The sequence below is a fragment of the Nematolebias whitei genome, chromosome 17 (genome assembly GCF_014905685.2).
Source record: "Nematolebias whitei isolate Nwh7 chromosome 17, NemWhi1, whole genome shotgun sequence".
NCBI classification, from domain to species: Eukaryota; Metazoa; Chordata; class Actinopteri; order Cyprinodontiformes; family Rivulidae; genus Nematolebias; species Nematolebias whitei.
The window spans coordinates 32497505-32520021 of NC_056514.1; the positions used below are offsets into that span (position 1 = coordinate 32497505).

Below are 22517 nucleotides of genomic sequence, written 5' to 3' on the forward strand. Positions count from 1 at the left end.
TTGATTAATTAGATTTTACATTTGCATTTTCATTTGTAAACATTAAATTAACATATTTTTAAAGTACTGAGGCACAAACTGACCCTATTGTGTTAGTGGTTCAGGCTACATGCCTGCTGTAACCGATTAAAAACAGTAGTTGTGTTTTATTTATTTTTAGTTCGTGTTGTTTCCAGAATGACTTCAGTCATGGCTGGCGGCTGCTTCATTTTCAGAGCTACATTAATCTTTAGCCTGGTGGCAATTAACATAAAAATGATTTTATTGCGTTCCGTACAATTAGCTTTATGAATAGTAAATTTGTAAATAAGAAAGCAGCAATATAGGATTGTTACTTTGAATTAGCACTTCTGTGTTTGAATGTTGACAAAGCAGATCAAATCTAATGGGAGTTTTTCCACTTTAAAGTGTACATTTGAAATGGGATGTCCTACCCTTCTCGTTGGGCCTCTCCCTTTTCCAGTTCCTGAATGACCCCAAGCAGCACCTTGATGGTCTCTTGGCTCGAGCTGATGAGATTTTCCATGGCTTGAAGCTGTGCTTTTACATCCCTGTCCTGATTCACAGGCACTATTTGCCTACAGGCTTCCTGTGTTTGGTTGGAGGGTGCTCCATCAGCCACAACACTTGTAGAGGGCGAGCGAGGTTCCTCCATGCCCCGTATAGGCCGGGCAGACATCTGTCCTGTATGACATTGTGCCTTTGTTATACAGCCTCCACTGGACCGTGGTAAAGTCTCAGCCATTAGCCCGTTAAGCTGAAGGCCTTTTTTTCGTTTGCTTTGCACAGAAGGACTGTCCAGGCACTCCACCTGTGTAAGAGAGTTCCATGCGATGGGGCCCGTCACCTTGGAGGGCCTGTTCGGGAGGGTTTGAGACGAGCCTTCCTCCAGACTGAGCAGTTGCCTCTTGGCCAAACCGTCTACATCGGCCTCCCTGTGCTGTAATCCAGTTACGGACTTTGAAGGGACGCTGCAAAGCTGGTACTTGGGTTGTGCGCTGGCTCCGCTTCCTCTTGGTGCATCTGCAAGGCGGTCTGTGTCAGCAGTGCAACTGAGCAGCAGTGCATCAGAGCACAGGCCATCAGGTGCACTGTGCTGCTCCACTGTGGCAATGCACTCATTAGTATGGAGCAGAGCCCTGGTCCTCAAGACTCCACTCCCCCTACTGGCTCTCTCTTCGTCGTCATCTAAACCCTGCTCAGCCGCTTTAGATTGCTTTACCTCCATGACAAAACCGTTGTTCTGGCCTTTATACGTTTCCACTGCTGCCACGTGTTTAAACGTGTGTCCTTTCTTACGCTCAAAGGGAAAGGTCTGGTACCGTTTCTTTAGGTCAGGGGATGTCTGGACGCCTGTGCTCCTCGTGACATTCGGAATGGATCTGCGTGCAGGGACGGTCATGTACTTGCGGTACGCCACCTTATATGACAACGGCTTCCCGCCTTTCCCTGCTGCTTGCAGTTCTGCCTCCCTTTGCTCGTTCTGCGCCTCGCAGATGTCCTTGAAGCGCACTTGCAAGGCCTTGTTTCTTTTCCTCACCTGTCGACTCGCTTTGAGGGAATACTTCACCTCCAGCGCCAGTGAGGTGGAGGGCAGGGGCGCTGCCTCTGAGTCAGACTCTGAGTTGGTGAGCAGGCATTTGCCACCCTCCTTGCTCACCATGTTTCCTGAAACACATGAAGAAAAAAGCTGGGTTAAGAGTCTGTCAAAGACACTTCTCAATGTTACATCTCACAGCAGTTCTAAAACATTAAATTTTTACAAGAAACTTGATATAAACATTCATTTTTAATGATAATAAAGCAAAAATTATATTGTAGAGTAACTAATTGATAACTATTACATTAATTTTTATATGATTTGTTTATATTTAATTATAATTTAATAGTATATAATTGTACAGGGGCGGCTGTGGCTGAATGGTTAGAGCAGTCGTCCTCCAATGCAAGAGTTGGGGGTTCAAATCCACTAGCAGTCACATGCCGAAGTTTCTCTGGGCAAGTCACTGAACCCCTCACTGCGTCCAATGTGTGTATGAATGTGATAAAGCTCTGATTAGTCTCTTTAGAATGATTTGTTCAATTAGCTTTGTAGAGATCTAGTAGAGTGCTGTATGAATGGGAAATGAGGCACAGATTGTAGAGTAAAGCGTTTTGAGTATCTTGATAAGATAGAAAGGTGCTATATAAGTTCAATTCATTTACCATATTTGCAATTTGTTGTGTATTTTGTCATACAAGTAATTTCCCATGTCTACATACAGATTGTTAACTTAATCAATTTAAGCTTTTTGCTCTTTCATTGTTGCTGGATTTCTTTATTAGTTGCACTTGTTGGCCAGTTTTTTTTTTTTGGTGTTTAAATACTAACATCCTAGAGGTTTATAGCATCAACATAACCTAAGAAAACTGCGATCAGATTTCCTTAGTGTGTTTAATTTTCTCTGTACACCTATATTTCTAGTTTCCGCTTCATTTTCACTCTTATTGCCAGTTATAGTCTCTTTCATTACCCGTTTTCCGAGATGATTAGTGTCTCTCTTTTTAATGGAAGCTTGTGCAGTAGTTATGTGTCTGTGTTCACAATTATACAATACAATCATGCTCTTACTTGCTCAAACACACATTTTATCCCAAAAATATGGCTATTGTGCAGGTTTATAAACAGCGGGACATCCTTTTAAACAAGGCACTTGACTGTAGTCCAATGTAATTACTGTGTGCTGGTACCATACTATGATTTCTTTGTTTTGATTGAACCATGGGAGCCAGACCTACACAGTAAGAACTAGAATAAGGAACTAGCTGCCAATCAGACAGTGCCGAATTATCTGCAATCTTGTTCTTTTTAAAAGCAGTCTGTTTATTTTGTTAGTTTTAAAGCAGCAATATTACAATTGTCTGAATGGTGTAATGCGTCTATTGAAAGTTTTCTTGGTATTTACTCACTTTTGCAATCCCTGGAAAGTAGCGTGTCTTAAAAGGTGTTGGTTTACATAACTTTTAATATCACCAGGGGCCACAAAAACACCCATGACTAAGTAATTTGATGTGTGGCTTGTTGACAAATATGTTTGTTTTTTTTAACTAAGGACTAAAGACAGATTTTAGTGAGTAGTGTTTTATTTTCTCGAATTTAAAAATACTTTATTGTTGTCCACTGCCAAAAGGCAAAGACAAGTGACAAGGAAAAGTGTTTTTGTCTGCCTGTCGGTCGGTTACCAAAATTTTTCATGAACTGGACGAATTGTAATGAAGTGTTCCTTAAGTAATCATTGAATGTGTGCTTACAACTAACTAACTTTTGGAGTTACCCCAGCTCAACATGGCTGCCACAGCCGACTGATCCTAAAATCACCAAAATGGCTACAACTATGTCAGTTTTACAAATGCTGAACTCAAATCTGGTGTGGTAGTTGATGAGAGTCTTCCTAATAACATATTTTAAGATATAAGTAAAATAAACATTTTCTAATAACCAATTTAGTCAACTTTGACTGTTAGCAAAATATCTTGAGAACCACTGGATGGATTTTAATGAAACTTTCGGGATGGCCACCACAGCTCATCGGCATTAGCCAACACAAAAATGGCTATGGCACATTCAGTTTTACAGATATTACAGTACCACTTTCAGCCACTTGATGGCAACAAAGTAGTAGTAGCAGTAAGGCATGCCGTTGTATCACGTAATAGGTAAACATGGCTATAATGACAAATTCAAAAAAGTTCAAGACAGAAACAACTGGACTTTATTTATTATACTTTATACTTTGTTTTTGTCTAGAACTTTTTTGAATTTACCATGTACTGGATGACTGAGAATCTTCACCAGTGTATTGACATCTCACAGTATCACACGAGGTTGCATATGACACCATTCATAAGATTTGACTAAAACAGCTGTAGGTCTGTCTATTTTTGTAATAAGATTGTTAGTTTAAAACTCCTGGATACAAAGAGGCGGATGATTTGCATTCCTTTAAGAAATTGTTATAGGCTTGATGACAGTAGGGACATTTGCAGCTTTTCTTTGTGCTTCATTAAATCCAGCATAAATTTTTCACTGACCAGACTCTGCTTCTCACAACAGAAACTTATAAATAGAAGTTGCGGATTCTCTTGAGGCAACGTTTAAACCTTCCACATCTGCGAAACTGGTGGCTTGTCTTCGTTAATTAACATAAATTTGTATAAAATCATGTGAACAACCTGTAAACTCAAAACGTTTGTCGGAAAATTGTACAACTCCCTGTGGAAAAGCAAGCCAGGATAATGAATGATCATTTCCCAGGTATAATACCAGCTTCGTGACTCTGCCGTGCTTCTGAGGCTCCAACAAAAATATAATTCCCCCTTTGCCTGCTGATTTACCATAAGCAAACACTCCATACACTCATGGATGCTGAATCAGATAGACCAATTAAACTCTTCAGCTTATCTGCCATGACTGGTCTCTGTCAACAATAGATAACTTCTGAATTCAAGCATGTCTTTTTCCGTACCTGAAAGCTATAGATGGGACTTTTTTTTTTCCTATTTGGTCTTCTCGACCAGCATAATCTGTCTCTCTTAATCTATTATTAAATTTAAGGCATTTTGCATTTCAGGCTCCTTTAATGGACATGTAACCAGTTGTGTTTGACTGTCTAATTTAATATTTAACACTTGTGGACATTAGGATGTATCATTTGTAGGTATTGCAATACTATGTTCTGGCAAAAAAAAAAAAAAAAACACTTTTTGCAAATGCATTTTGTAAATTTCCCTCCTCCCAAAAAGGGCTCAAGATTTTCAGTCTTATTTTCCCTACACCATCAAAAGAAATAGTCAGTATTATTGTAATTTAAATCTTTGCTGGCTACATAATGCCTTAATTTCAGACTTGCTTGTCAAAACGTTTGTGGACATAAGGATCATTATCTCTAGATGTCCTGTTGTATTTGAACATAATGGCATTTAAAACAAGCTGTTTGAAACCTAAAAAGGCCATTAAATGCAGATGAACTCATCAGAGTTTCAGATTGACAGTCCTCCCTTCCAACCAGTCAGACATCTCCCAGTAATGTCATTGTTAAGTGAGAGCAGCACAGCATGTTCATATAAACAGGTTACAGATGGCAGCTTTTTGCTGTGCAAGCAGATGTTGGTTTGATTCTCGACAGATCGGTGATAACTGATGTGAGCAGATGACCAGACGGTACAGTCAGGATGCAGTTTTTTTAATAGACTGCATTGTAAAACCAGCACATGTTAAATCTCTCTGCCCACAGTAACAAGGGTATACAGTAAATGTACACTAAGCACAAATGAATGACTTATATACAGTACACTATCTCATGGGTTCTCACACTTTATATTTAAAAGCACTAATCTGATTTCTAGATAAGATCAAAGATTGATAATAACTAGCAGTAAACAAATCCAGGTAAAATTTGCTTGCACCCAAAAAACTGATACAACTTGTCTACAATTGCTTGCTTGTAAGCAAGCCCCTCCAAGTTTTGACAGTAAAGCTTAATGTGTAATTGTTCCTCATCATGAAGTGAAGGGGGACTTGGAAATATTGTCCATCCATCTGGTTTATCTTGAAGTGTATAACTTGATAGGCAACATGCCAATTTTCACTTTTATGTGTGGCTGCATTTAGGCGTCAAAGGGTCACCATTGAATCTGGGTTGCCATATCAAAATCCAAGATGGCTGCCACCATATATATGTAAACTGGCCATCCCTATCAGTTGAGGAAACTATGCTTTCGAGTTTTTATTGCTTAAAAGAATAGTTTCCTCCAATGACTGGGGTGGCTGTTGGGGTGGCCAAAGGTTGATCTATGGTGGCCAAGGTCACCCCGGCTCTGCCATTATTCTTTTCATTCAACCTTTATTTAAACAGATAAGATTATGCCTGGTTACATATAATATTGCTCCCTCCACTTGCCATTTGTCATTCTTTCATTCAACCTTTATTTAGACAGGTTAATCCCATTGAGCCTCGAGGACTCATTTACAAGAGAGACCTGATTTCAACAAAGAATGATGACAACAATGGACAACAGCGACAACAATAGACAATCATAAAAGAGGCATACAGATATTTTATTTTTTTACAAATTTAAGAAAAGATGGCAAAAAATAGCAAAACAGCTAGATTATAAGGCAAATGTAGAAACAAATGTAGAAAACTAAAAACAGGAACATGTCTGCATTGGTCCTTGTAAGGAGTCCAACAGATTCTTAAAGCCACTTAGAGAGGTCCAGGTCGAGAGCAAGCAAATAATTATATATATATATATATATATATATATATATATATATATATATACAGTGTCCTGCGAAAGTATTCGGCAGAGCTTGCACCTTTTCAAAGAGCTTATTGGCAACACACATACCAGATACTTTGTTCAGATCCAGTGGGAAGGGTGGCACTGGCTGACACAAATGTAACAAGGTTGTTTCTTTAGTTCATTGGTAAATTTCCTTGACACGTTGTGATATAATGATTTAGGTTGTAATGCACACTAATAGTGCAGTTTTTCTACTTTTTCAGTCTCTTGCAAGACATACAGTATTGCATGTTTGCATTTGTAGTGGCTACAAAAATGTAAAAAAATGTTTATTTAAAAAATAAGAACCGTGGGGTAAAAAGTGTTAGCAAGAGCTCTTATACAGCACCGAAAAAAAATTACTGAGTGACTGCTGACCTTCTTGCCATTAGGTTGATTGAGCTTCAAAAGTAGAGAGTTACAAGAATGTAAAGTAGGAAAACTTGGCTGTATGTCTCAAACCCATTCATTTTCCAATTATTAAGCCGTCTGTCTGGCAAGTGAAGCCTTTCAGTTGCAGAAAGTTATAATTTTCATCTTTTCTTCTGTCCTTTTGAATATGCCACAGTCACTCCCGGACTTGTATCAGATCAGCAGCACAGCTGAGCTCTCCTGATCCATCACTGCCAGTCGTCCTCTGCATGTTTGTACAGATGGTGACATTTTGAATAAGAGATAAATTCTACTGACGTCCCCTCTCCAATTGCAGCCTCAAAATGTTTCTATTATGAGCAGAGCTCAAATGAAACTTTACGTTGGATATGTGCAGATTTATATTCAAGGGAGTTTTTTTCCGAGCTGGCAGATTTGCATGCAGTTTGTCAGCACAATCTGCAAGTATCTTCTTCTCCTGATCGCAAGCTCCACAGTGTACATACAGTAAGATGGTGTATCATATTTGCATCATAATTTGATCCTTTTTGACAGATCAGTGCTGTAGGCTAAGTGATGTGTCCCTGGCTTCACATATCTGATTTATTACCCGTTGGGTTGAGACCGGAGCGACCGCTGCAGCACTCTCCTCTCACCTCTGGCTGAAACACAAACACAACGGCCTCTTCCATAAACAACACTGTCCAGAACGCATGCTTAGACAGCCAACCCCCTTTATATGATGGGCTTGGGCTTTTTTTTTTTAATGAAAGGTCGTGCCAGTGAAGTGAACTGACCCACTATTTCCTACCAAGACCAAAAACGCATCTTAGAACGCACGTCAACATGTTCATGTTGACCTTGTTTTAACAGCACAGCTCACTGTCTGGTTTGATGGATAATTGTTTTTGGTTAATTCTAGAAATACAGGGACATTTCCTTGAGCTCAGCTAATTGAAGACATTTAAATTCAGCCTCAAATTCAAGTTTTAGAGTACTGAAAGTACAATTCAGGAAGCTAATTATACCAATAATACAAATCTTTTTTTTTTTTCTTTAATGGAAGTGGCTTTTATTTCAAGGATTTTGTTCATCGAAGACAACACACCTTGAATTAAACTTCTGTGATTTGCATTCTTTTAAACTTCACATGAGTCAGCATCGTCACAAATGCTACTCTGATTATTTGCCTGTGGAGGAGAAATCTTCAAATGTGCAAATTTCAGTGTCTTGATTCAGCCGGGGGATAGAAATGTTTATCGTAACTTCTAGCTTGACTAATTTTGTTTTATCGCTTCTGCTCCACCAAAGGGGGGGGGTCATTAATGAAGCATGCATCAAGAATTTATTAAATGTGTTGAAATGTGGCTATACATGTCAAGTAGCACCAATGATTTTTACAGCTTTTCTTGTTTAGGCAATAAATGGTGAATTACTGTGGGGCCTTTGCAATTTTATTTGCATTTTTCATTACTTAAAAAGCTTTGTGCAGGGAATTAAACGTGAAAGTATTTTATTAGCGATGTAGCACAAGTAGAACTTGTAGCTTTTTATTGTCTGGATACATATTTTTGTTTTCAGTTAAGAAACTGCTTATAATCCATTTGAATATAGATGAATACTATTTATATTACATGCTACTGTGATTTTTAATATGAAAACCTTGCGTAGAATTGAAGGCCTAGCATTCCTTAAAATAATGCATATCACCCGCTGCCTTTCATGCAACACGTTTAAACTAAGATCATTTTCACTTTATGATTTTGTGATTTTATGAGAACTTGATATGTTAGCACTTACATTATATGTTGAGGATGACTCAGCTACTACCACACAATATTAAGCTCAGTATCTGTAAAAATGACTGAGTGATAGCAAATTATGTGTTTGTTAAAGTTGATCAGCTGTGTTATTTTGTTGACTAGACATAAGTTGCAGATGTACATCTGGTGATTTCTTTCTATAAATTTAATTAAGATCTACCCATTGGATTACAACATATTTTGCTAATAATAATAATAATAATGTGTTATGTATTGTACTGAGGTATAGGCAAAACCCATTGCTTGCAATGGTGTGCGATATGGCATAAAATTCATATCACAATATCTATTGTGATGGGTGGTGGTAGCGATATTTATCACAATATGTTTTTGGTATAAAACTTGTAATAGGAATAGGAAAAAAGCATATGGTGTCCATTTGCCATCATTTATTTTGAAAACTGCTATACCACAAAATAATCTCCATTTAAAAAAAATCCACTACTAAGTCCAGAGAGTTTTTAAATAATTAACAAATCAAGTATTAGGCTTCTTTCTTGTAGTGCAAAACAGTGCAAAAGATATCAAATGTAGTTTTAGTCGTGTTTTAAACAAAAGAATATGTTGTTAACAACAGTTTCCAGTATTCTCACTTAAGAAATGAACAGCAACAGAGCAGCATTTTACACTGAAAGCACTTCACCCTCCAACCCTCTAGTGGGCGTCTCCTTCCGCTTTAAGGAGAGCTGACACAAAATGGCGACCAGTTTCCTCTGTGGCTTTGACCAGAGGGTCTAGCAGTAAAATCACGCAACACAGCGTTCTTTTCACAGATCAGACAGCAGGTTTAACCCTTTTTTTTTTTTGTTCAAATGCCCTCTCTAAAGCTGACCAACGAACTTTCAACGAAAAAAAACCTTTCGACGGAACACAGCGTTTTGCGCATGCGTCTGAATACGAGTACAGCAAGCTGGCTGTAGTTAGCTTATAGCTTCGCTACTTAGCTCTCAAAGAAAGTACTTGAAAACTGTGCGTAAGTGGTGCTAAACAAAAAAAAAAGCAATTAAATCTGACAACTGTGATTTTACATCAGACACAGCAGTACTGTGGTTTTTCATTCAACCTTTATTTATACAGGTAAATCCCATTGAGCCTCGAGGACTCATTTACAAGAGAGACCTGATTTCAACAAAGAATGATGACAACAATAAACAGTTATAAAAAGTCATACAATTTATCTTTATTTTTTAACAAATAGGATGGCTAAAAAAAAGAAAAGTAACAAAAAACAGCTAGATTCTAAGGTGAATTAACTGATTAGCCGGTAGAATACAGATCTCTATCATAGGCTAAATGCCTATCGTTTCTACAGTGTAACGTATATATCGCGCATTCCTAGTGTGCAATAATGATTTAATAGTTATAGGTTGTGCTTATTCTGATGGTACAAAGCTCAAACCTAAAATCTTTGTACCACCTTAGCATTGACATCACTAATGCCATTCTAAATGACTTTGGAAGTACATGTTAGTATGTAAATACTAATATTTTAAATGTTTATGTTTATATTGTACCTTATGGGTGTAAAGTTTTAATTTTCAAAATATTCCAAGGTCAGTATAAGCTTTTTTTTTATAGAGAGAACAAATTGAGCTTAAAAGCACAACATGATAAGAAGATTTTCTGCCGTTTAAAGTTTTTTTTTTTATGGTTTCACATGCTGCTTGAAGACATAAGCAGCAGTTTAATCACAGCCATGGAAATTCAGCACTTTACTGTAATCCACTGTTCTCCTTTCTTGTTTTGTTTTCCTCTCTTCTGACAGCTTCCACTCATAATTACACGAGGCTTAGTCATGTTTTGAAACATCTTTGATTTCTCTCTTAAGAGTACTAACAATAAATCAACAGTAGTACAACAGATTCCTTGACGGGGCTTTTCATTAGTGCGGTGCGATGGTTAAGGCACCGACTGCAGTGAATCTGTAGTCGGTTAATGCCCGGGAAGAACACTGCATGTCACAGGATTTTAGATTGTCTCCGAGGCAATTTGCTGATCAGGCTTCATGCTCAGTCGTCAAGAGCTGCTTTAAATATGTTTCTACTTTACAGTCATCATGTTGTGTTATTGGCTTTGTTAGTTATGCTCTCATTGCTCAGCCGTTGACTTAAATTGACAGATTTTCTGCTTGGTCCGCTGCGACTGGTGACCAGTTAATAACACTCACGACAGTCTTTGTGTTTTTGTCTTTTTATATCAGACAAAATTTTTTAAATGTTCTGTAAATAAAGTTGTTCAGTTGCTCCCCTTTAGTAACTTTATGTAATTTCTTTGGTTTTATGTGTCCCTAAATTTTGAGATAAATCTATTCACCTGAATGTCCACCTATCTACCCATCCTTTATGTCCACTTTGTTTTGTTTAGGGTCAGATGGGGCTAAAGCTTGTTATTTCTGCCAGTAGTTGAGAAGAGAAATATACTTTCAATAATCATTAGTAGAGCCAGACTGATGTATTGGTAGGACTGATATTAGGGATGCACGATATTGGATTTTTGGCCGATATCTAATATGCCGATATGATAAAACTTTTTGGGCCGATAACCGATGCCGATACCGATATTTTTTATACTTTCCTTTGTCAGAATATAGCCCGTTTATTTAGGCTTATTTGCTACAAAAAATGTCCCAACAGCTATAAGAGCTGGTGACATATATTCAGTAACAGCCATATGAAATGCATAGCACTTTAACTTGTATTAAATGAAAAGTGTTAAATGTTATTTATTAGCATTAGTCACCTGCGATGCTGTCTCACTTGTGGAGGCTTGTTCCAGGTTCCTAGCTGCAGTGTGGGATCCTCCTGTGCATGAAGGACAGACTTTTTAAGTTCAAAGTTTATGTCTATCCATTGTGCCGTATGACTAATCATGCTAAGGGGGCTAACACAACGTCCAAATGTCTGTGGTAAAACTCACCCAACAAGTCGTGCTATTGGCTTCTCAATGACATCGGAAATGACGGCTTGTAACTCGGGTAACGTTACATTGGAAAAAATAACTACGACTGGGGATGATGTAGCGAGGCTCAACGTAGTCCATAAATCTTTGGAATCCGACATCAGCAACGAAAAACAAATCTCCCACGCTGCCGACATTTTGAATTTTCTTCTCTGCCGTGAGATCAGGTAGGCGTGCGTGACGTCATCACGTTGTGCTCCAGCTGCAGGCAAAAACAGCGCCTTTTATATCGGTGACTTATTTTAATGGAATGGCTGATTTCTGATATTGAACTTTAACTCTAATATCGGCTGATACCAATACCATGCCGATAATATTGTGGATTCCTAGCTGATATATTTTTCGTCCGATTGTAGAAGTTTGGGGACCTGTCTGTAATGGCGATGGCCAAAATTTCCATATCGGTCAGGCTCTATCCCAGAGGTGGGCAAACTTTCGGACTCGCGGGCCACATTGAGGTCTAAAATTGGAGCGAAGGGCCAGACCATAATACACGCAAGTGTCTGTAGTGCGCCTCTACTGGGGAAATGCTGGAACCACAGGTAAAACGACACCAGTTTTTTTTCTCTATTAAATTCAATTTTTTAAATATAATTTGAACCAGTGGCGATTTTAACCTCTTTTTGCGGGTGTTTAAGCTCCCCTAAATTTTACTTCAGCACCCCTGAAAAATAAAGTATAAAAAATATATATATATATTTTTTTTAATTGTCCAAATTTTGCACAATTTCGGCGGGACAATTAAAATGCCCAACAGGCCGGGGTTTGCCCATGCCTGCTCAAGCCATTAGTTGTAACAGAAAAAGCACAAAGCCATGCTCACTTTATGCTCAGACTCACAGTTAAGTCAAATTAGTATCACTAATTAACCCAGACTTTGTGAGATGAAACACAATCACTAGGAGAACAAGCAAGTTAATAACAGAAAGCACCAATAGAAGATTTTTGCACTGGGGTTCCAAAATATCACTGAGAAGACAATCCCTTCTTTAGACCGTCTTTTAAATGTCCTCACATAAACCAGTCTGTGCAACCAAGTCCTGTGACTGTGCTTAATCGCATAAAGCTGGAATTGCTGAGCCAGTGTAGTGACGGCAGTACCATTGCTTACATTATAGTACAACAAACACTGCACGCATACTTACCAATTCAACTCTGTGACTACATCTGTTGCCAACCAAGGAGAAGTTTATAATTTCAACTTTGATGAATGATTTCAGCCTTCACACGAAACAGCATTTTTAATTTTAATGCTATTGTAGAATTTTGTGATAGTTTTCTATCGATCGTCATGACACAACATTTTCCATGTTCTTTAGTATTTCAGCAACTATCATACAAATTGGTTGTGGGTATTTAGAGCAGTGAAGGTTCATTTGATTGACAAAAAAAAATATTGGCAGGCATAAAGTCTGTCAGAATTGTTACAGTCATTGGCGTAAACACATTTTAAGAGCTTATAATTTAGTGAATGAAGGACATTTTTAAAATGTCTTGTTAGCTTGCATTTAAAAACTACCTGGGATTACTATTTTTAGATTTCCAATGATGGAAGAATATGGCCCTTTTGTTTTGTTTTCAAATAGCCAAGCTAAAACTAGATTATTCTGCAGGAGGAAAGAAAGATCGTAAATTGTAGAATCGTAGTAACAGCTGCAGTTTAGATTTCAAAACCCAAAACTGTAATAAAATAAACCCCGCTGTAAAAAATTCAGAGGGAATGTGTAGTTGTGTCTTGAGGTGTAAATTTAAATTCCTCTTTTTTTTTTTTTTTTTTTTTTTTTTTTTTTTTTTTTTTTTTTTTTTTAGAACTTAGTAGAAAAGTAGTGTGATGGAACATCTTTTTAACGCCTCTCAAGTCAGTGCTTGGTTTGTCCCTTCTGGGTTGCTGTAGTAACTTTATGACCCAACGTAACAAAAAGGGAACTTATAGTTTTGGTTAAAAATATCACCTTCTATGATACTAAAAGTTCAACTACTCATATTTTGTGTAGTTCTACACCAATGATACGTGGTTTAAAATATACATTAGTCCCTTATTTATCGCAGGGGTGTCTGGTACATAACCCCCGCGATAGGTGAAAATCTGCAAAAGGGATGTTATCTTTATTTTAGTATTTATATATATATTAAGGCTTTATAAACCCTTCCCACACTCTTGCAATGCTCTTAACAATGTTTTAAACTCTCTAAACGCTCTAAAAGAGCACAGCAAAAGAGAGCAGCCCTACTGATGCTACGGTTACTGAGCCAATCAGCGCCCGTGGACAGACTGGCCATTTGGAACCAGGACATTTTTCTATCCGGTTTGATTCGAGTTGGCTCAGTTCAGTTTGAGGTTCGAGTCGGGTCATGCTTGATTGTTTTAAGTAAACAATCCATGCTGCTCACTCTGGTATCTGCCTCACTGAAGCTCCCACAGCAGCGATGGGGAAAGACAGACCACACCCCCTGCCCTCTCTATGATCACTGAGAGGCCAGGTCACCGGGAAACAATGTGTACTGTCTTACATCGAAAACCCGCGAAAGAGTGAGTCCACGAAAGTCGAACCTTGAAGTTTTGAGGAACTACTGTAATATTAAATATATTTTTGAAATATTTCACATGGGATTTAAAACAAAATGCACATATGGCCAGTTTCTTTCCAAGGCACCCTATCTTAACCCTTGTATCCAGATTTATTTCTCATCGTTAAAAATTGTGCAATACCTTTAGCCAGGCTAAGAGACTTTTAGTGAGCTTTTCAGACCTTGGTGTGTGTATGTTCACATCATTAGAAATTTCTCCACCCCCCCTCCCCCACGCTGTTTTAGGTACTATAATTTACAGTCATATAAATAACATGCTAGTCTGTATTTATGAGCACCTCTTATCCTTGGACTGTAGCCTGCGGACATTGCAGCCTTATTATTGTTTTTACCCCGCTCGTCCCTGCTGAATTGTGCTTGTTTTCTTTGCTACCGTATATCCCTGCTCACTGTAGTTAGTCGGTGTGTGTTATGTGCTCATGCTCAGGTGGGTTCGTGGGAGTTTGATTAATCCTCCGGAAGCCTGTCCATACATCACCGAGCACACCAGCTACTGTAAATGGAGAGCAGAACCGAGGAAGGGATATATTACCTTCTCTAATCAGAATGCATCAGATCATTCTTTTTTCGTCTCTTCATCTTTCTACACAGCTATATCTCCCCTTGTCTTTCCACTCTTTTTTATTTTTTGTCTTATTGTATTCCTCCTTGTTGCATGTCTGTTTTAGTTTTTATTTTCTCTTTGCCTTCAGACACGCAGAGGCTTCAAAGCTGATGGGTAACTGGAGAACTCCTCTGCTGCTTGCAGATAGTTATTCTTTGATGAGAAACGTCACTAAAATCACCAGAGTTGGAAAGACCAGAATAAACAGGTGCAGGAATAAAAATGTGGCCTTGTCACTATTCTTGGGTCGTTCAGGACTGAGTGAAAATAAAATAGAGGCACAAGTAAAGATGAAGCCATAAAGATAGACCAGTGAACCTAAACCTTTCTTCCTTTACGTAATAACATCACCTTGAAGTCCACTTTTCTCAAAACTTACCGAAAGTATAGTTTAACAAGCCTTTAACAAAGAGTAAGCAGCTGACGTGCACACAGGCATTTTGGCTCAATCTGAGCAGACTGAAGGTAACATCTCAAATAGCAGGTGTTGAAATGTTTCTGCAATGTGAGGACCGACCGTTAGGAAAACAAATGTGCATTGCATGAAAGCTTTTTATTATTTAACAGTATTGTTTGACTATAAAAATTTAATTTGGAGCTTATAGTGATCGTGTTTAAGGACCTTTAAAGAGGGATCTGAGAGCAGGTAATTGCAACACAAAACAATCAGTCATTTAGATTTTTGTGGGTCGAGTATCGAGTTCACAGTTTGTGGTCTCCCATCACTTTAAAACTGTACTGATATTGATCATGACTTCTGACCTCCACCTAATAAGATCTAAGATTTGTTTCCAAAAAATAGCATTGCTGCTGTTTGAGAAACCTCAAGCCACAAAGGAATTGGTGCTAAAACGTTTCGCTGAGCTAAAGCAATTACTAATCTGATTACAGTTTTACAGATTACACAAATGGATTGAAGTGCAGCACTCGGTGTTGCCAAATAGTAAGCTTGCTTAAATATAAGAGACTGCTTTTTAACTGTTATATAAATGTTAATGCTTCATAAGGTGTCTACAAACTCATTTATAAAACAGTGAAGATCTGTTTGCAAAGGTCATTTGCCCCTAGATGGCAGCCCCCTGCTCCACACATGGGGGTTGTGGTATCTCTCTGGTCAGTGGTTGCTTCATGAAGGGCATTCGGCTTACACAATAATTTAGTCTTCATGAGAGTTTGCTCGCTGTGGTGACCCCTGAAAAAGGGAGTCAAAAGAAAAAAAAATAAAATCTAAGCAAAAAGTAGGGCATGGCCATCACACCACATTAGAAAATGATTTGGTAGGTTTGAACGCAGTCAGTGAGTCACCAAAACCTCTAAGAGCATCTCTCTGCCCATCTTTGTCCATCCTTAAGAGCAGGACACCAAGACCTCACTCTTCATGATGGAAGCAATCAGGGACATGACCCACATCAAAATGGGAATCTGGACATGGGACTGAGACAGTGAGAGACCAAGGTCCAACCTTTGTTGGCTTTTGTTCATTTCAGATCACTAGAAAATATAACTTTTTTTATATTAAATCTTCACTGCTTGTGCTTTGGATTTGCTGTTTGTGATGAAAACCTGACGGTGTTGGTGAGTCAAGCATTTATTTTATTTTATTTTTACAAAATTGTACTTATTTTAACAGAGAGAGAAAAAAACTTCTGGATGTTGTGGAAGAGTAGATGTTTTTTGAGAATTAGCAAAAGCTATTGTTTAGCATGAGACAACTCTTGAGCTGATTTTAGTGATAAAATGCTTCCATCAGGTACCGTTCAAAGTAATAAACTAAGGTATGTTTACTAAGGGATGTTTTGCTGTCTGACGTTTCAGGTAGACATGGATTGCATGATTCGCTGACATAAGCCGAACATGCCCTGTTGTAAAGCGGTGTCCAAAAATCATCGGTTCCAGCTCTCAAAACAAAGCAACGTGCATGGATGATACACTTCTCCTCACCACAGGAGAAAGAAAATTACACCAATTCAGCTCTTCTGCCTCTGGGCCAGTTGGAGCATCAGCAAACTGGGCACCAACCGCAAAGCAGTGGGAAACACATGCACTTACACGAGTACACGCCGGCACCAAACTCTCGGGTGAGATCAGGTGTGAAGTGACTTCTCCAACAGAAGCCACACAAACACACATTCCCTGTACACCTGAACTCCATGACATTGTTGCAGTGCACCTTTATGTGGAAAAATAAAAAAATAAAAAAATGTCAGGCTCCTAATTAATAATCCTATTAGCACATGAAAGGCAACATCTGGCTTGTTCCAAAAGCAGTCACTCTTTCTTAGGAGAGTAATTTGTTCTCTGGATGAATGAGTAGCCCTCCCGGCGAGAAGGGCCCTCTGAAGATGAAGATGCTACGCCCTTCGTTTGGACGTCCTCGCAGCTTTTACAGGCTGAAACATTTCCCTGAAAGTTTTAACACATTTAAACAGAAATTCAAATCGCTACTCTTGGCTAATTTCACAGACAGAAGCTATTCTTGGTTTTTCTCCTCTCTGGGTGTTTTTTTTTTTTTTTTTTTGTGTGTGTGTGTGTCTGTGGAAAGTGAAATGGAGCAGAGGGGAGATTGTATCAGAGCCTTGATGTGGGCTGTGTTTGAAAGGGAGATGGAGTAATAGTGGGAGGTTTGTCAGGACGAGTGGCACTGACGTTGCTTTCATGTGGCAACTGAAGGACAATAAGGATGCGAGGGTCTCCGTTTGGAGTTCTGATGCACACATCATAAACCCACACACCTCAAATCTTCGAGGAGATACTGGTCCATTATTCTAAATGAGCATTTAGTTAAAGGTTTCAGATCAGATGCGACAAACTGTCTGCCCAGCTCTCATTATCTGTTCTTCTCTTCATTACTGGGGCAAACGATTCACTGTCTTTTTTTATTTTCCTCTGTAGGTTTGGGTATCAGTATGTGTTTTATGTAATGCTCACTCAGCTGCAAAACCGAAAGGAAATGCAGCATCATGCCAGCCCTTGTACGCAAGCACCGTTTTATCCATGCAGCCGATCCGGTCAAGTTAAATCTGGATCAAACCCCTCTTGGACACAGAACAACCCTGACCTGCCAGATGTTATAAATGTCAGCGAGCAATGCCAGTGGGTTTTGTCTTAATTCTAACACTTTCGTTTACATTTTTTGCTACTAAAGTTTTTCAAAGTATCCAAATTATTCTGCAATCACTGCTTAAAATCTCCCATAACCCCTTTCACCCCGGCTGAGGCAACTGAGCATGAAATCGGACAGCGATTTACCTCCTTTTAACCGCCTCACATATTTGGTTTTCAATCAGCTGACTTGAAGAGAAAATCTTCTGTAGAGAAATATTCCTCGTGGCTTATCCAGGGCTCAGTCCCACTGAGCGAGTAGATTTCTCGGATTTCCATCTCCAGAGGTTATTTGAGCAGACTTTTATTTTTTTTCTTCTTCCAGTCGCGGACTGAGTGACGAAATAGAAGAGAGAATGAAAGCAAAGAGGATCAACTAACCTCAGACGGTGAAATGCTGATGTAAAGGATGCGATAGCCCAGGTCCCTGGTTGTGCCCATGCATGCCCGAATCCTTAGTGGATTGGAGGTGAAGCTAGAAGGGGAGGCAATTCCAAGGCAGAAGTTAGGAGGTCGTGCAGGCGGAACAGGAGCAGGAGTTGGGAATAGTTGTTGCACATCTGTGTCCTCTTATCCAGTGGTGTTAGGTTCCTCCAAGCCCCAGACAGAGTCGATACTCCCCATCTAACCCCCCACCCCCCCTTCTCCTCTTCCTCACGATGTCCACTTGTTTTCGGTCGCTCACACATTCATACACACACACGTGTACACACATGCACGCTCTGGCTGAACTCCGGACGCCTCAGCTACGGAGCGGGCAGAATGTCTCCATCGTGCCGCCGCAGTTCTGCTCTCTGGCTTTCTCCGCTTTTTCCTGCTTGTGAGAGCGTATGTGGAAGGTGGGTGAGACACGGAGCGAGAGAGAGGGATTAAGTGAGAAGGGGAGAGAGGGAGGGAGCACGAGAGGCAGGGAGGAGGGAAGGTTGCAATGGAGAGCTCCTGGTTTGGCTGCATCTGTCAGGTTCATAGTCCCATCCTTTTATTTTATCATCACTTTAGAGAGTTTTTCCTCGTCTTCGCTTCAGATCACCTGCTTTTTCAAGAGCACAAGAACTGATCTTCAACTTGGAGGGATTTGTCAAGGCTGCACTTTTCTCCTCGCAACCTGCCAAGAAAGGCAACGGCTGATGTGTTTCAGGCTTGCCGGTCTGCATACACACCTGCGTCTTTAAGTCTTTTTTGTGCCCTGACACCTCCACAGAGTGAGGCTTGTCATGTGTGATCAACCTTGAGAGTTTCATTACAAGTCCATTCCCCTTTTCGTCATCTTGATTTTCCCTGAGTCCCCAGAGTTTTTATTTATTTATTTATTTTGTGTAGGAAGACAATTCCATTTGCCTGTCCCCTACTGTCCAGATCTGATATGCCTGATCTTTTAGTTATTTATCCATCTGTCTCAGGGTTAGTCAGTAGTTAACTCTGTTTGAGCTGGAAAACAATGTGTTTTTAGTGGGTTTGTGGTGTAATGTTAAACACACACTGGACAAAATGAAAAGGAAGGATAAACGCCACACTCAGCAAAGCCCTGATCATAGTAAAGCGGACTTGTGCAAGCCTGCTTTTAGAGCTGTGTAGCTCACTCTTGTTCTCTAACAGGGAAAGCCTAAGTTCTGCTTTCAGCCTCAGGTATCATGGTAATGAGCTGAAGCTCTGCAGACAGCAGCTGCTGCGAAGTGTGTGTGTATACATCCACATGTGTGAATAACTTCATACCATTGTATTTACCAGTGCAGTGGGCATCTTTTGTTTCTCCACACTAAAGATCCTTCAAAACACAAAACATTGTGAAGTCAGTACATATTATCAGAGTGAACTAAAATATAAAGCCCAACTCAACATGCTATTCATTCAACCTTTATTTATACAGGTTAGTCTCATTGAGTCATGAGGAGTCATTTTCAAGAGAGACTGTGTTAAACAAAAATAAATAAATAAAAAAACAGATGAGATACACAACACAGTCGTACAAATTTAAAATGAAAAGTAAATAAAAGTAGTGATATAAACCAAAATAAAAACAAGCTACATTATGAAACAGGGTAAAATACTATAACAGGAACATATTTGCATTGATTTTTGCATTGAACTTAACAATTGTTTAAAATCCCTTAGAGAGGTCAAGGTCTAGAGCTTCAGTTCTTCTTGCAAGGTGTTACAGGAGCAGAGCAAGAGAAGGCCCTTTTGCCAAATTCGGTCCGCACTGAGGGGACACTGCAAGTAATGATGTCTTGAGAGCGCACGCTGTAACTGCACTGATGATGTGACATGTAGGAGGAGATGTATGAAGGCAACAGACAAGGAGTGATTTAAAGATGAAAATGTACCAGTGTGACAGTCTGCGTGAAGTTAGTGATGACAAGTTAACCAGTGAATGCAGGGTGCAATGATGGGTACAGTAGTTACAGCCAGTTATGAATCTTAGTGCATCATGATAGACATTGTCCATCATCTGTACGGTGCTTGCAGGAGCAGTCATGTAAATGTCACTGTAATCATTGGAGGGAAGGAAAGTCGCAACTACATGGTGTTTCTTAGCATTCAGAGTTAGACAGGATCTATTTCTGAAAAAGAAACCCTATTTTAATTTCAATTTCTTTATCAAGTTTTAGACTTAAAGCTTAAAAGACAGATTTGCGTCGACCAAAATTCCCAAGTTTTTGTAAGAATCAACAAACTCAATAGGAACACCATTTGAAGATAAGCTAGAAGGAAGGACTGCCGGTACCAACGTCCTGTTTGAAAACAACATGCCTTTGGTTTTATCCACATTTAGCACCAGTTTGAGACTGAACAAATCTGTCTGGATGATGTCGAATGCAGACTGTAAAAGCTGGACAGCCTTAGCAACTGATTTAGCTCAACAACAAACAACTGTATCGTCGGCATAGAAATGTAACAATGCATCAGGAATGATCTGACCTACAATACTTATGTAGATTGTGAAGAGGAGTCCTAAGACTGAGCCTTGAGGTACACCATTGCTGACAGTTAAATAGCTGGAAGAAGTACCATTGTGTTGAACACATTGCCTTCCATCTGAAATGAGAAAACCAACAGACACTGTGATCTGAGAAACCAATGTCTGAGAGCTTATGACATAATGTCATGGTCCACAGAGTCAAAAGCTTTAGACAGGTCTGAATAAAGTGCAGCACAATAATTCTTAGCATCCAATGCTTCAACAACATCATTAAAAACCTTCAACAAAGCAGCCATTGTGCTGGGTTGTTTCCTTAAACCAAATTGATGGTAAGATAAGATGTTAAAAGAATCCAAATACGTCTTGACTTAAATATTTATCAATTTTTATAAAACCTTAGCTATTATATTTTATAAAAAAATATATATCAAAGGTTTGACCAAAAGTATAATTTCTCAAAGTTTGTTGCTACCGGTATTTTTTTTTTTTCCTGGTATCTGAATATTATGCAAAGAACTTAAAATAAATTAGCTCACAATATAAAGCTAATCTAAGTTATTGTCATGAAGAGTTAACACTGGCAGGAAAACTTCTCAGCCCTCTGAGTCATATTTAATTCAGCCACTTGTTAAATCGCTTAACCTGTTCCAAATATTCAGCACTGATTAAGAGTTTACAAACTTTTTCCAGTTTTTCCACATCTTAAAATATATATTTTTAACCTCCTTAGACCCTGCGTCCACATATGGGGACTTTTTTTGGCTTTGCTGTACCTTATACTTCACTCTGTTCAATAGTGTTGTATACTTTGTTAAGCAATGTGATGTTGTTGTGTTATGCTGTAAAATAAGCCCATTGTCCCCATCTGAGGACTTTTTTTTTACAAAAGTATGTCATAACCATGTAACAAAATACAACTTCCTGTTCAACGAGGAAGCTTTATTTATACATATCAGGTCCATCTAATCACAAATAACTAGGAGATGTGAAAAATGCATCGCAAACCAGAGCTCGGGTCTCAGGAGGTTAAATCTGATAAGACCAATACATCCTATTAATTTTTTTTAAATAATTTTCATTAAAAAAAAACAAAAAAACTTGTTTGCTGGGAACAACTGATCAATCTGCAAACAAGCAGTTTTTTTTGTCTTTGTAGTGAATTTTCTTTTGTTTGTTTTTTTAGGTAAAAATATTGAGTTGAGGTTTGAAACGTGGAGCATGTGAAAGGTTTACGTATTTTCTGTTAGCTTTGAAACACGACTGAGTCCACGATTCAAATGCAAAAAGGTACTAAAAGATTTTTCGAGAATGAAAAGGGATGAACTCTAGCTGACTCGAACTTAGTTTTTTAATATTTTATCTCTTGTTGATCAGTTTTTTAATGTGTAACGGCTTCCTTATACACACAACGGAAAATTGTGTTTTCCGTTCACCTTCTCGTCTCATCTTACTTTTCTGCTACTGTTCATAAAATACTCCTGCATCTTTGACTGACTGCACCGTCTTGCTGCACTAAAAAGACAACACAGTTTTATGAGACTGGCTTCTTACCTCGGAGTGACAATAACACGCTTTGCTCAAAGTCTCATTAAACTGCCAAGCAGAATGAAGCTGAGTATTTTTAGTAAAGATCCAACTTGGGAAGATGTCAACTTTTTGGAAGTGTTTCAAATTTGGAACCTAGTACAGTAGTCCCTCGTTTATTGCGGGGGATCCGTACCCTGAAGCCCCGTGATAAGTGAAAAAATGCAAAGTAGGAATAGTAGTACAAGTAATAAGTAGTAGCTTATTTTAGTATATATATATATATATATATATATATATA

General features: G+C 38.8%; 2 protein-coding genes across 2 annotated transcripts in view; one reads left to right on the top strand and one right to left on the bottom strand.

The window, feature by feature from the left end:
• Positions 1–18211, bottom strand: part of LOC119424040 (inhibitory synaptic factor 2A) — a 39608-nt gene extending 21397 nt beyond the window's left edge. Inside the window, exons 1-2 of the mRNA XM_037691496.1 lie at positions 18154–18211; positions 435–1668 (exon numbers count right to left, since the gene is read on the bottom strand). Of these exons, the coding sequence (XP_037547424.1) occupies positions 435–1663 (1229 nt within the window). The 5' untranslated portion in view covers positions 1664–1668; positions 18154–18211. The remainder of the gene's footprint in view (positions 1–434; positions 1669–18153) is intronic.
• dock1 (dedicator of cytokinesis 1) overlaps positions 1–22517 on the top strand; it is a gene marked incomplete in the record, with an annotated part of 276885 nt that overhangs the window by 139304 nt on the left and 115064 nt on the right.